Raw genomic sequence first — 13760 nt, 5'->3', positions numbered from 1 at the left:
GAGTGGAAACCATGAGCTTAGAACTGAGAAGTGATAATTCATGGCGGTGGTGGAATAGGAATGCAGAGGGTCACAGTTTGAATGCTGGGACTTGGCCTTCATTAAAGTTAATGAGGTTGCATCATGCCAGACACATAGAGAGAATGACTCACACTTTCCTGATAGTAAAATCTGAACATTTGCTGCTCTGTCAAGATGGTGTATTTCAAGGATTTGCTAATCATCAAGCTGATGGTACACAAGAAGATACCAATACCCTTCCTACCTTTGGTAGAGACCTTTTGTGAGCACAGCATGTTTCACACAGTTACTCTATGGAGAGCAATTTAAGTATTTTTTTTTAAAAAAATAAGAACTTACTCATCTCAGGGAGATATTTTTAGTGTACTTTATCATGTTTTAAGAAAGATCATCTCTTTTCTTCCCCAGAATCAAGATTCACCCTACTCATACTGATATCGCTTTATGTTTGATATCACAGCATGACTAATCTGTCATGCTTCAAACAAAAGTAATGCTGCTTTGACTTCTTCTGATTCACTGGGAATTACTTTGTAAACAGTAATTACTCTGATAATTGCAGGGTGAAAAGGGAGAACCAGGAGCTATCATTTCTGCTGATGGATCTTTAACTGAATTATTAGGAAGAAAAGGGGAGAAGGTGAGCTAATACCTGTTGTGTTCCTTCAGAATCATTTGGTGGCCATGTTACCAGCCACCTCTGCTAGACATTGCAGGAGTTCTCTTTGTGATTGCTCTCTCTCTCTGTTGGTCCTCAACAGGGTGAAGCTGGAATGGTGGGACCAGCAGGACCGATGGTAAGATGATTCCAAAGATGAATGTTTTCTTTTTTTTCAGTTTTGCTTTGGCCTCACAGATATTAGTAAATGTAATGGTAGTTTGGTTTAGCTTTTTGTTCCTTCTGGTTAGGGATGATAAGGAGTATTCATGCTTCAGGGTGATCAGTGTCCTTCAGAAAAGAGTGCATTTGTTACATATGAGGTGCTGTGAACTACTGACTTGATGCAGAGTTTAAATTCTGGTAGAACAAATACATCTGTTCCTATCCTAAACCAACAGTGAAATATCATCAGAGCTAGCAACTCACGTGACTTATGACTCAGTGAACTGGGTTTGTTTAGCCCTGGAGATAAAAGACTGAGAGGAGCTTTAATTGCTCCCTGCTGTGGCCTGGAAGGGAATCATAAAAAAAGTCAAGTCCTTCTCAGAGGTGCACAGGAAAAAGACAAGTAACAAAGTTCCAGCAAGGGAAATTTCACTTATATATAAAGACAAAAAATCGTGTTACAAGAGATTAAGCACAGAAATAGGTGCCCAGAGACATGATGGATTCTGGAACAAGGTGTTGAGTGGCATGACCTAACCTACAAGTATAATTTACAAGTTTGCCTTGCAAGCAAGAGGTTGTGCAAGAGGATCTCTCTCTTTCCACCTAAATGTTCTGTTTATATGACTTACATAAAAAAAAACTTCTAACTGCATCAGCTCAATTTCTGTCAATGCCAGTAAATTTCAACTAGGTTGAATTCTGAGAAAGATGCACACCAGGCAGTAGAGTATGATGATATATATCAAAATCAAGATTTAGAGATCTTCTTTCAAGTATTTGGTCTGATACTTTAGACTGAACACAGAAGGTTGTAAGAAAGCACAAGAAATTATTGATAAAATAAGAACAGTTGCCCAGACTCAGCAGCATAAAGGAGACAATTTCTTCTAGTCAAGTACTCCAAAAATCAAGGATGCCAAGGATGTTTCTTTTCTCCTGCTTTTGATGTAGCCTGGTCACTGTTGTGCCTTAGTGAATGTGAGCAGGTGTTGACACACACCAAGGTGTATAGGAGATTTTTACATCAGTTTCTCTAGTCTTCAGAAGGGGCTAACTGGGTGTGCTGAGTAACTGCTTTCTTAATTACTCTGTATCAAAATACCCTGAGGAGGCTTACTTACCAGAAAGGATGTTCTCCTCCTACTTGTATGACTGCAAGATGACCTACCCTTTCAACTTGACACAGAATAACTTTGAATGAAAGTGAACTTCAGAGATGATCTTGTGCACATCACTGCCTGGAGCCTGTCTCTTTCCTTTTGTCTCAGGAATTTGTCAAGTGAAGTTTTCAACAACTCTTAGGACAAAAATTCTACAACCTCTCTGGGCAGCACATCCCATATGTCTGACAAACTTTGGAGTAGAAAATTTTTTCCTTGTATTTATTTGGAATTTCTCGTGTTTTGGCTGGTGTTCACTGCTACTTGCTGTGCATCCCGCAGATACATCCTTTTCCTCTCAGCCCCATACTCTGTGCTTTACATCTCCTTTTGTACTGCTATGAGATGCTTCATACAGTTCAGCATTCAGGCAAGAGGGTTCTTGCCAGCACTGGTGGAAATGATTGCACTTCAGGAAAGTTTGGCACATGGAGCCTGTCTCAAGGCTTTGCTCAGACAGTTCTCTTAGCACAGAATTCTCATTTGATCATCATTACTAGTGGGGTGATACAAATTGGTGTTGTCCCACAGAAAAAAATCCCTTTGTAGACAGTGTGAGTCTTGTGCAGCAAAAAATATACAGACTCCACTTTAAGTACTGGGCCAGAGAATCTGACGCATAACTTACCAAAGGTTTTAGTGCAATGGTTATGTTCAACGTTGCTCCAAGTGAGTTGCTGGCCCAAGAAAAACTTTGAGGTAGCAGGGGACTCTGATTGCTCTGCTCTTAGACTCATACACAAATTTCCATAATTTAAAATCAAAACCCTAGTTATCGCTCTGATCCATTTTGAGACTTCAGCTGGGTGGAAGATAGGATCACAGGAGCTTGGAGCACAAGGAGCTACAGAGAAGTAGTAGTTTGGCAGATGAGAACAAGGGATAGTCAGAAGGTCAGTACAATTGTTAGCAAAAACAGAAGGGGCAGACATAATCCAGTCTCCTCCCACAGGAGAAATGAGAGCCTTTTACATGCTGGATTATGCTGTTCCCTGTCAGTGAAGTAAATGGCTGCGTATCACTGAAGGTGAGCACTTAGTAAGAACCTCAGTGTCAGTCTGCCCTGTCTTGGTTTGAAAGGACAGGTGTCTGCTAAGGAAGGAAAAATACTGCCTTGAAATGGAAAAACATTCCCCCCACCCCTCCCCGAATTATTATAATCTTGAAATCAAGGGGCTCTCAGGAAAATATATGGGAATAGAAATAACAGTCCTTTACTAGGAAAACTAAAATAAAAAAGCAAAAAACACTGTCAGAGTCAGAATACAGCCTGACACCCTGTTGGTCAGGGTGTTGGTAGCAGTCTGATTTAATGGTGGCTGCAGTCCTCCTGCAGTGACAGATGTGGTTCTGTTGAAGCAGTGATCCTGCAGGATGTAGTTTTCCTCTGAAGGTCCAGTGGTGGTGTAGATGGGTCCGGTCTTCCTCTGGGAATCCAGTGGAGGAAGGCTGACTGTGGTGTTCCAAGTCTCAGATTATATCCAGGTAGGAATGCTTGGCTCCTCCCCCTGGGTGGAGCAGCTCACAGTGGGATGATGTAATTTTATCAGTCATGCAGTGAGACTCAATGGCCCATTAACATAAGATATCCCCCTGGAGGGAGGATGGGTCATGGAAGAGATAAAGAACACTGCCCCACCTGGTTTTAACAGCTGGTAATAGAATACATACTTTTGGTTACATCTTGCATTGCAACCCAAAACATGCCCAAATCTACTGTACTATTGTAAACTAAGCAGTTTCCTTTTTTGTAAGCAGACTCCTGTGGCTTCAGCACTTCCTTCTTTCACTTCTAGCTGTGACTGCTGGTTTCTGTCTCAGGGAGATGCTAACACCTGCCAGACACTTAGAGAAAAATACTAAAGGTGGCCCCAGCTTAGTCAACTCTCACATTGTTAACATTTATTTAAAATCCCAGTTAAAGCATAGGATCAGACACTGCTCCTTATTTAAACTGAAAAATAAGTCTGTTTCTAATCATCCTCACTGCTGATTAAAGTTCAGATTTACATAATCTTTAAAGGCTCAGGTACCAGAGACTGAAATAGGAAAATGTTTTGCAACATTTTGGATTGCTCTTTTATTTTTTTTAACCTCATTATTTTTAACCTCATTTTTTTTTAACCTCATTATTGGATGTAGTATCATGAAAAAGTGGGTTGAATTTTGAAATATTGAGGCACAATATTGAAATTCACATCTGCCAGTTCACCAGCAATCTCTTGCCTGATTGAGACACATTAACTTTTATCTCATGAGCAGAAATTACCTTCAAACAGGAAATAAAATAGAAGATTAATAAAAGTCTTACCACCTTCAAGCAATTTCAGGTGACATTACTGAGCTTTAAATTCTGATTACAATGCTGACATTATGAACTAATATGTTCGTATGGTAACCGCTTATGGATTTCAGGTCTAATCCAGTCTTCAGTAGGATAAAAATTACAACAATTATTCCATGAATTTCAGCAAGATGCTAAGAGAAATTATCTTCTTCGTCAGATAAATTTTTCATGAATGCACATATCACTTTTCACTGAAATGATATCATGTGAAGGGCTAAACACACCCACTGTCCCATGTAAGCGGTATCCGTGTGAGATCTACAGACAGATTATTTAACAAGTAATGCAAGAAGGAGTAGCTCAGCATTTCAGCAGACTGAAAAAAGGAAATGAAACCAGAAAGGATGACACATATGTAAAGAGGTTGTCTAGACCCTTGTGGTTCCCATGAGTTTCAGGAAGCTGACAGCAGTTGAAAGTTTGTAGATCCTCAAATTTGCTGCTTTTTGTTGATCATTTGCAGGCTGCCTAGAAGCTGCATGCTTGCAAATGCCCCGTCATAGGTCATCCATAGTCCTGGAGCCCCTTTCCCAGGCAACCTGCTTGTCATCTCTTTTAGCTGTGGCTTGTATTACTTTGTGGAGCCTGGTGAGTCAGTCAAACTTGTATAAAGAAGGAATGATCCTGTTTCAACTATCAGCCCCATGAATCACAAACCAAGGCTGGTGAAAGGCAAGTAGAAGCCTGGCACTGCATGAATTCTTAGGCTGATCCACAGACATTTCCTCACAGAGCCTGATTAAAAAAAAAAAAATTAGAAAAAAAAAATGAAAAATTAAAAAAAAATTAACAAAGTCTACATCTCTAACTTCCTTTCCTTTTCCTGACCGATGCATTTCATTTTTCTTCAATACATAGTGAGTCAGTTTTGAATTGTACACCCTACAATGGGCTGGGAATTCAGACTTCATTTCAGATAGGTGGTCTTATCCAAACCAGAGCTGACTGTTACATGCAGTCCTCAGCTTCTGAGATCACTCAGTAGAGTAAACAGAGAGAGTGTTCTGTGCAGACTCTACAGGCAGTCACAAACTTACTTTTAATGTAGATATAAAAGGTCTCTGATTCTAAACAATCAAATATAGGTCAACAAAATGGGCCATAATCACATTTTCTTTTTTGTTCAGGGACCAATAGGACCCACTGGACCCAAAGGAGAACTTGGTTTCCCGGGACGCCCAGTATGTATTATGCTCTCAAGTAAGATAAAGATAGAAAAGCTTGCTTCTGATCCACACTAAATTATTTCTACTTATTCCAGGGCCGCCCAGGACTGAATGGACTCAGAGGTGTGAAAGGTGATCGAGGTGAAGCATTTAATGTAAGTTTTTTGTATTTCAATTAGTTGAAAAATAAAATACGTTAAAATATGAAATCTGATTTATATTGATTCCTCTCAAATGATGATGGGACTAAAAACCTGAAATGTTCTAGAAATAATTGTGTTTCTGTTACTTTTCCTGTCTAGCAGCAGTCATTGAAAAGTCAGCTTCTGGGTCCATTTGGGCAGTTCTTGCAGATACACATGGTTGTGTCAGCTCCCAGGTGTGACAGCTATGTGTGTCATTCACTGCCACCATAGCAGCTTCAAACAGGAAAGGGTTTGGAATTCCAGTTCTTTTATATATATCAGGAACTTCCTGATCTGTGCCACCAGTGCAACCTCTCATGATGTGAAAATGCTCCCACAGGCCCTGAGCTTTCTGGCCCAGGTACAAAGAACACTTGAGCATACCACAGGGAAGTGGTATCTACATTATTAACAAGGAGATACTCGCTAATACCTGCTACCTGCTACAATTGCTGTGCACATGTATACAAAATAATAACCTCTGCACAGATGACAGCATATCCATGCTCACCTACAACCTGTAATTGTGGAATGGCAAGTGATGAACCAAGCTCCTGTTGCTGCGAGTCTGTTCTCATGAAAAGATTTCAGACAAGTTGTCTCATGACAAACGTTGAGACTGGACCACACAACAGCTAGAACTGCTGAGCATAAACAATAAGCTGCAGAATAGCAGAGTAATTTGTGTGGTTGTTCTGATATCATGAGACAATCTGTGCTAGAAAAATTGGTACCCATGCCACAACAGCAGCTAACGCTATTTCATCTGATGATGATGTGAGGCAACAATGTATCAAAGATAATGCTGAAAAAAAAAGCACAAGGGTATATTACTGTGTTAGCATAAAGTCAGTATCACTGTATTTCAGTAGAGCAATTTTTGTAAATGGATTCTGTTGTAGGAAGCCTCTGGTTCTACTTTGTTCAAAAGAAAAAAAAATGTGGCACACAAACTGCAAGGCACAAGTGCCTTGTCTATCTAGACAATAAATATAAGTGAGATGATATTGCTTTATTTGAGTAGCAGGGAGACTGAGAAATGGTAGGTATCTTTGCAGAATTTGTGAGTATTTAAGTATCTCCACAGTCAAAAAAGACCAGGTACTGAATGTGGCTTACACCTCTGGAGGAAGGTATAAATAGAAATATAGTTCCTGGAAAGTGAAAACAGACAAATTAGACAAATCGTAATTGGAAGAAAATGACAGAAAAATGACTACCAGCAGACAGAAAATATGAGTAGATTTTCCTTTCCTCCGTATCTTCAAACAACATGAAAGTTCATTTTCTGGGTTTTCTGCCTTAACCACACAAAAGCTATAGTAGCAAGTATAACTAGATGAAGTACATCAGGCTGACAGGCTAAAGCAAATAAGCAAACAAAAGAAGCTACCTGTTCTAGTAGTCCTTCCTGGAGTGCTCAGGGAAGATAAAATCTAATGGATCTCTAATTATTGATGAGGTGACATGTGTCACCATACAGAAAGTTGCATTGATGTGCACTGAAAGGTGAACACAGCCTTGTGCCAAGTTTTCAAATTGCACAGTAAAGAGCTGACAAAGATTTTTCGTAAAAGGCAGTCACCCCTCCAGTCTAGCAGGGTTCCTCAGGTTGCTAATTAGCATGCACATATCGGCCTGACACTTGAAAATTTACGAATTTTAGTAGACTTGAGAGAGCCAGATCAGTGCAGAATACCTAGCTTTCCTTGCATGAGAGATACACTGTCTTTATTTTAATTTCAGTATGCAGTGCTTGAGGTGTTGCAGTTTGCAGTTGGGGTTTATTTTTTGCCTAATATCTTCCTTCTTTCACTTTCTCTTACCAGGGCCTGCCTGGCTTGCCTGGGCCCCCAGGTCCCCCTGGACCTCCAGGACGCATACTTTATATCAAAGGAGTAAGTACAGCTGGGAACTGGTTTGTAGCAGAATTGTGCTGCTCTAGCAGCAGATTGCAAAAGGATACATTAAAACTGGTTTCAGCCAACACAGTTCACTGTGAGTGACCTTGGTTGTGTGCAAAGAAAAAAATCATCATAAATCATAACCATAAGGCCACTGTCATGGAAGAGTTTTGTCCCCATGGCCTCACAGAGAGGGACATGATGGCAGACCTGGCAGGCAGCTGGGCATTCTTCTAGGGAGGTGGTGGTTTTGTGTCCAGCCTCATCACGGCTGTTAGATCTATATGGTGAGTCACATGCTGTATCATACCTTTGCTCATTAAAACAATTTCCCTCCTGTTTTCAATAGACAGTTTTCCCAGTTCCTCCCAGGCCTCATTGCAAAATGCCAGTAAGTCACACATGCGGAATCTGCTCTTAGCAGGATGCATGGCCACGACAGAACATAACCAAAGCAGCTGTACACCTAAACACCATAACCTTGCAGCTTTTCTCCCCCTGCCTTCTGCTTTGCACCAGGGATGTGTTTTACTTGTTCTTCAGGATAACAGATTTTCAAGTGTTTAGCCATAGATGAAAACTTAGCCATGTATAAAATATATAACAGAACTAGAAACACTAGACTCTTGCTTAAAACATTTTGATTACTTGTTTTTTCTAATACTTTTAATGCCTTTCAAAGCTTGTGTTTCCATAGTTTAGGAGTTGCTCTGCGGACCTGAATGTGTATGCATACAGGTACACATATTTTTTAGATGTATAAATACAGTCCCCATGTTGTTATGTCTTCAGCTGTTTTTAATTTCCATGTCCAAAATAAGATTTGTTATGTATTTCATTGTGGCATGAAAAATGCATTAGAAAAGAAAGATCATGTTATTTATTTGACCCTCAAATGCAATCTTTTCACATAGGATGGCAGCAGGTAAAGACCTGCCCCTGCTTTTCAAAGAGTATGACAAAGCCTTCATTACCTTCAAAGGACCTGCAGTTTCACACATAGTATGAAAAGAAAGGAGATGGATTTCATATTTTCAGAACAACCTAATTCAATTTTTGTTTACTGAATTACAGAAATTGCATTCTAGAATGAATGATGAACATAGTTTAGTCCTGGAAGTTTTCCCTAGGGCAATATGCTACGGTTAATCTGGGGGGGATGTACCTGGAAAGGACTCTGTCTTTGGGAGCCACAGTCCACCTCTGAATTGTGTAGGGTTCAAGCTGGTGGTTCTACTCTCCTGTTAAACAGTATAGTTCTGAATAATACTGTGCCCTCTCCTCCAATTTGCATTCCAGTTCCTTTTCACTTATTTTAGAGAAACAGCCCTTGACTCCCTCTATGCTAGATGCATTGATACTCATCATCACCCTTATCTCACTGCTGAAGAAAGTTGTATCCCAGCTTGTGATCTTTTTGGGAATTAATGATAAATAGTCATTTCTCTATGGTAATCTGCCATTTCTACAGTTTTGGCCTACCACCTCCACACATCATTTTTTTACCTCTTTGAAATTCTTCTTTAAATCTTCTCACTCCCAGTGCTGTATAACATTGTTCTACATTGATAATGTATGCCCATAACCACATATTTATTTGTCAGCCTCATCTCTGGAACCTGACTGGATGAGGCCCTAAACAACCTGCTCTAGCTGATCCTCCTTCGGGCTAGACAGCCTCCAGAGATGCCTCCTTCCAGCCTCAACTCTCCTCTGATTCTCTGTGGAATGATTCAAACAAAACAAGCCTATTTTCTCCGAATTTCAGATAATAATAGCCACTTTTCAGGAAGGTTACAATGTGTGAAAAATAGCACTAACTTCTACATGCACAAGAAACAGAAACATGTACTTGTAAACCTCTCTTCATGCACCTGAGTGTGCTAGATAGATTTGTCCTACATTTGTGAGTAATCTCCTAAACCTATCCAGGTTTATAGATAAGAAGTCTGCTGTTCATGCCTACATAAATGAGTGTCGATAAAGAACTACAGACTGAACCCCACCAGTTTTCTTCATGGGGACTGAACTTCTGAAGGTAATGGAGCTATCCATGTGAGTAAGATTTCTGCAGGCTAATACTATAGGATTAGCCAGCTGCAGCAACTTCCATTTATTCATACACTTGCTTAGTTTCCTACAAATAGTAGTAGAAGGTACCAAGATTTCCAAGCACTGTGCCACATTTCAGTGCCTGCACTGTCCCTATTTTGAAGACAGGCACAGAGGCAGGCAGCATGCCCACTGTTACAGGTAGCTGGTGTCAGAAGAGGATAGACTAGAATAGCTTCTGTCTCCTCATTGTGGTCTCAAAGCATCTGGAGCACAGGTTGACATCAGACATAACACAGCCCTGGTCTGATGAAAAGAATTATAAACACAAGCTGTTATCTCACAGTCAAAAATCAAATCCTGCTCCCAAACACAGTGTTGTAAATTCAGAATTGTTCTTGAAGAATGAGTTTTCTGATGCTTCACTGGCACAACTGAGAGTAGGATTTGCTGATGCCTCCAAAATGCATGATGTTACTCTTTTGCTGAAAGCATGTTGCATGTCAAAGAGAGCATAATCCTCATAAAAACTTGATCAGCTAATGCTCAGACCCTGTCAAACTGGATATAATCCCAGAGTGTTGTTATAATATTTACTAGCATGCAAACTTGCCAGGCTTTTCAGTCACATTAAGTAATGCATTTCCATTGTTTAATATTATGGATAATTTTTAATCAATTTCTTTGTCTGAAGGTGAACACTCCCTATCCTGGAAACCAAGAAGTCCTTAATGACCATGGTGGGTAATTCTTCTCTTGCACCTTGGCTTAAATAAGTTCTCTTTTTTTGGTTGGGTTTTCCATACTTAAGACCTTTTTTGCTTTTTCTTGGCTATTGTATAACTGGGGGAAGGGAAGAGAAGGGAAGGGAAGGGAAGGGAAGGGAAGGGAAGGGAAGGGAAGGGAAGGGAAGGGAAGGGAAGGGAAGGGAAGGGAAGGGAAGGGAAGGGAAGGGAAGGGAAGGGAAGGGAAGGGAAGGGAAGGGAAGGGAAGGGAAGGGAAGGGAAGGGAAGGGAAGGGAAGGGAAGGGAAGGGAAGGGAAGGGAAGGGAAGGGAAGGGAAGGGAAGGGAAGGGAAGGGAAGGGAAGGGAATCTGGAGGTAGTAGAAGATGTGGTATGCCACAGTCATATTCAAGAACTGTTTCTGCATCTGCTCCAGTGAAATTCACAAATGGAAAAATAGAACTGGGTTTGTTCAGAGGGTCCTAGGCTGGGTGGTTAGGGAAAGTGGAGTAAAAGATTGAGTGAGAGAGAGATTGTCTTGCACACGTTGGGGTTGATAAGAGAGGACAGTCAGGCAGCCATTCAGTGATCATGAGTGAGACAGGCATAGAGGGACTGGAGCCATGTGCCCCACATATATGGAAAAATCTGCTCCCTCTTTCAATGGTTTGGTTGTGACTGCTACAGTCTCTCCTGTTTTCAAATTATCATGAGTTTCTGATGCTTTTATGGCAGGTGCTAAAGTAAACAGAGATTCCTGGGGACTGCACAGCTCAGCGCACTTAAAAGGAGAAAAGGGAGACAGAGGTGCTCCAGGACCACCAGGTATACTAAATCTAATATGTGATTTACATCCTGTGGAGAAATATATGTTTAACTTGAAAACAATTCAGCAAGATACTTGGATACTTATCTCTGTATCCTTACCTGCCTAGAGATTTCCACCAGTGTTCCATGATGAACTGACACACAGAACAGCAAAGCTCAGAATGTTATTCCAAATGTCTTCAGAAAAGATAGATTGCACATTTGTGAGCATTAGGAATGTGTTGAGTACAAGAATAGATATAAAAATGTAAGTGGCTGGTCAGAGATTTTTTGACATTTTAGAAGGACATCATGGGCACTTCTTGAGATATCATTTTGTTGTCAGTCTTTCTGAGCCAATTGTGCTGAAATCCAGTGCTTCACATTTCAGGGTAGTACACCTGTGCATTCTGAGTTCAAGACAGTCAGTTGTTGGTGACAATCCCACTTCTAACTGGAGGCGGAATTAGATAATTTCCATTTTGACAAATTTCTTAATATTTTCTGATTTATTTGTGAAAATCATGAAGAGTCTGTGTGCACTGGAAATGCCAATTCACTAGCAGTAGGAGCATCATAAGAATTATTCCTCACCTAAATATTTGCTTTCTTCATCAAGAAGTTGATACACATTGTTAATTCTTACAAATTCAAAAAGAGTTACAGAAATATGCATCTGTTTAAAAAGATTGTATTTACAAACGCTTCATTTTCTGCACATATTTTGAAATCTCATATACTGAGATAAGGCTTTGATCAGTGCAAGAAACCATTTGAAATAGAAAATGCAGTATATTGAATTAATGTCACTACACCATACTTATAGTCATTTTTCTCTAATGCATTGAAAATAACTATATTCTCTCCATGTAATAACTATATTAACCCCCACTATATCTATATGGATATTTCTCTCTTTGTTCCAAAGACATAATTCTGGTGACTGAAGATGATGTTTTGGTTATTTTGAAGACAACACCTGATTGTTGTAATTAAATCAATTTTCCTGTCTTGCCCTCATTTATTTTTATTCTGATCCAATATCTTAAAATAAGTGGTTAGCAATTTTCATTCATCAATAAACTTGTCAAAAGAAGAAGCAAGAAACTTTCCTTTTTCAAGAAAATAAGAACATTTGCTCTTCTGTGCTGGCTTATCCACTACAAATACATCTGTTCCTTTTCAGGTTCTGTATTGAATGCAAATTAATGTCTTAGGAGTATTTTCTTGCCTATATCTGATGGTTTCAGGTGCTTCATAAGGAGAAGATTAGAGAGGATTGTGCTTGTGATTTTGCTGTAAAACTGCAGATAGTAAAGGATGGCAAAAATAACACAAGAACTCTGGTTAAAATGAAAACTAAATTCAGTTTTCTCCTAAAATAATATATATTCATTAATTTTATCCAATAGATCAACTGGCTCCAATATTTTGTTCAACAAGAAGTTGAAGCATGCTAACTAAGACAAATTCTGTTGCTGCTTTAAAAAATATTCCTGTTTGGTTTTTGCTTAATGATGTAGCTGCTAAAATATTCTTTCATACAAAGCAGTTCTCTAGTTCTCACAGGTGTCCACATAACCACTGACAGGGAAAATTTGCAAGCTGGTCATTGCATAATTAAACCACTGGAATTTTTCAAAAAGACTTTTTCTGAGAGGAAGGTGGCTGAAACTCTTCCCACTACATTTGTTGAGTTCCAGGAACCAGAAAATATTTTTGAACTGTGGTATTTGTCCATGTAGTGGATTTATTTTTACTTCTCACAAAATGTCACTTCTCCAACCTTAAAAACAGAGTCTATTAATTGATAACATGCAAAAAATATGAAGCCAACACAAAAAGTGTGAGAGAAAACTCAGCAGACATGGGCTTCATGTACTTTATTCACACCTAGACTTATCCTAGAAAGACCTCAGATAATGCTCTGTGTAGAAATTAATACTAAGAAGCATCTGAGAAGGATACCTGCCATTCTATTCTACCTGTCCCTTCCCTTCCCCTCACATGAATCAAGCAGATCAATTACAGCTGCCAGCTGTAATTGGCAAGGTTGGAATAAAATCCAAACAGCTGCCATAAAAAAAGTACATTTCTGCCCCACAATACCTGCTTGACTTAATTTATCTGAGGTGGCACTCTGGGAAATGAACCCTATGGCTGGCAGAGGGTTGGGCCCAAAGATCTTAAAAATTAATCAAAACACATTTGAAGGAAATGCATTGAACTGTTATGGGAAGCTACAAAATAGAGATGGGGGGAGGGTCCAAATGTATACCAAGCAGATAATATTTTAAGACTTTTTGAACCTTTTGTGCTGGCTTGACAGCTTTGGCTGACCAACATTGGCAGACAACATAGGTGGTATAACCATTGAATCTGATATTGGTTTTCATTGCAGAAAAATACCAAGGAAGAGTTACTATACCATTGTCAGAGTGTCAGCATCACCATCTCTTGTATCTTTTGCAGGAAAGATCACACATTTACTGATGGGTCACCCCACTACCAGCAAAACATATGAAAAGCTTCTCTTTTACCTTGGCTTCTATCAAGGGGACTAACT

General features: G+C 39.6%; 1 protein-coding gene across 2 annotated transcripts in view; it reads left to right on the top strand.

Annotated features, from left to right (window-relative positions):
• The window catches only part of COL15A1 (collagen type XV alpha 1 chain), a 118484-nt gene that overhangs the window by 90656 nt on the left and 14068 nt on the right, over nt 1–13760 (top strand). For both annotated transcript variants that reach the window (XM_023919592.2, XM_023919591.2), the window contains 8 exons: nt 584–661; nt 783–818; nt 5485–5538; nt 5619–5678; nt 7538–7606; nt 7962–8003; nt 10359–10404; nt 11123–11212. In XM_023919592.2, coding sequence (XP_023775360.1) covers nt 584–661; nt 783–818; nt 5485–5538; nt 5619–5678; nt 7538–7606; nt 7962–8003; nt 10359–10404; nt 11123–11212 — 475 coding nt within the window. The remainder of the gene's footprint in view (nt 1–583; nt 662–782; nt 819–5484; nt 5539–5618; nt 5679–7537; nt 7607–7961; nt 8004–10358; nt 10405–11122; nt 11213–13760) is intronic.

The sequence above is a fragment of the Cyanistes caeruleus genome, chromosome 1 (assembly GCF_971803275.1).
Source record: "Cyanistes caeruleus chromosome 1, bCyaCae1.hap1.1, whole genome shotgun sequence".
NCBI lineage: Eukaryota > Metazoa > Chordata > Aves > Passeriformes > Paridae > Cyanistes > Cyanistes caeruleus.
This window is presented reverse-complemented; position numbering and strand designations above follow the sequence as displayed.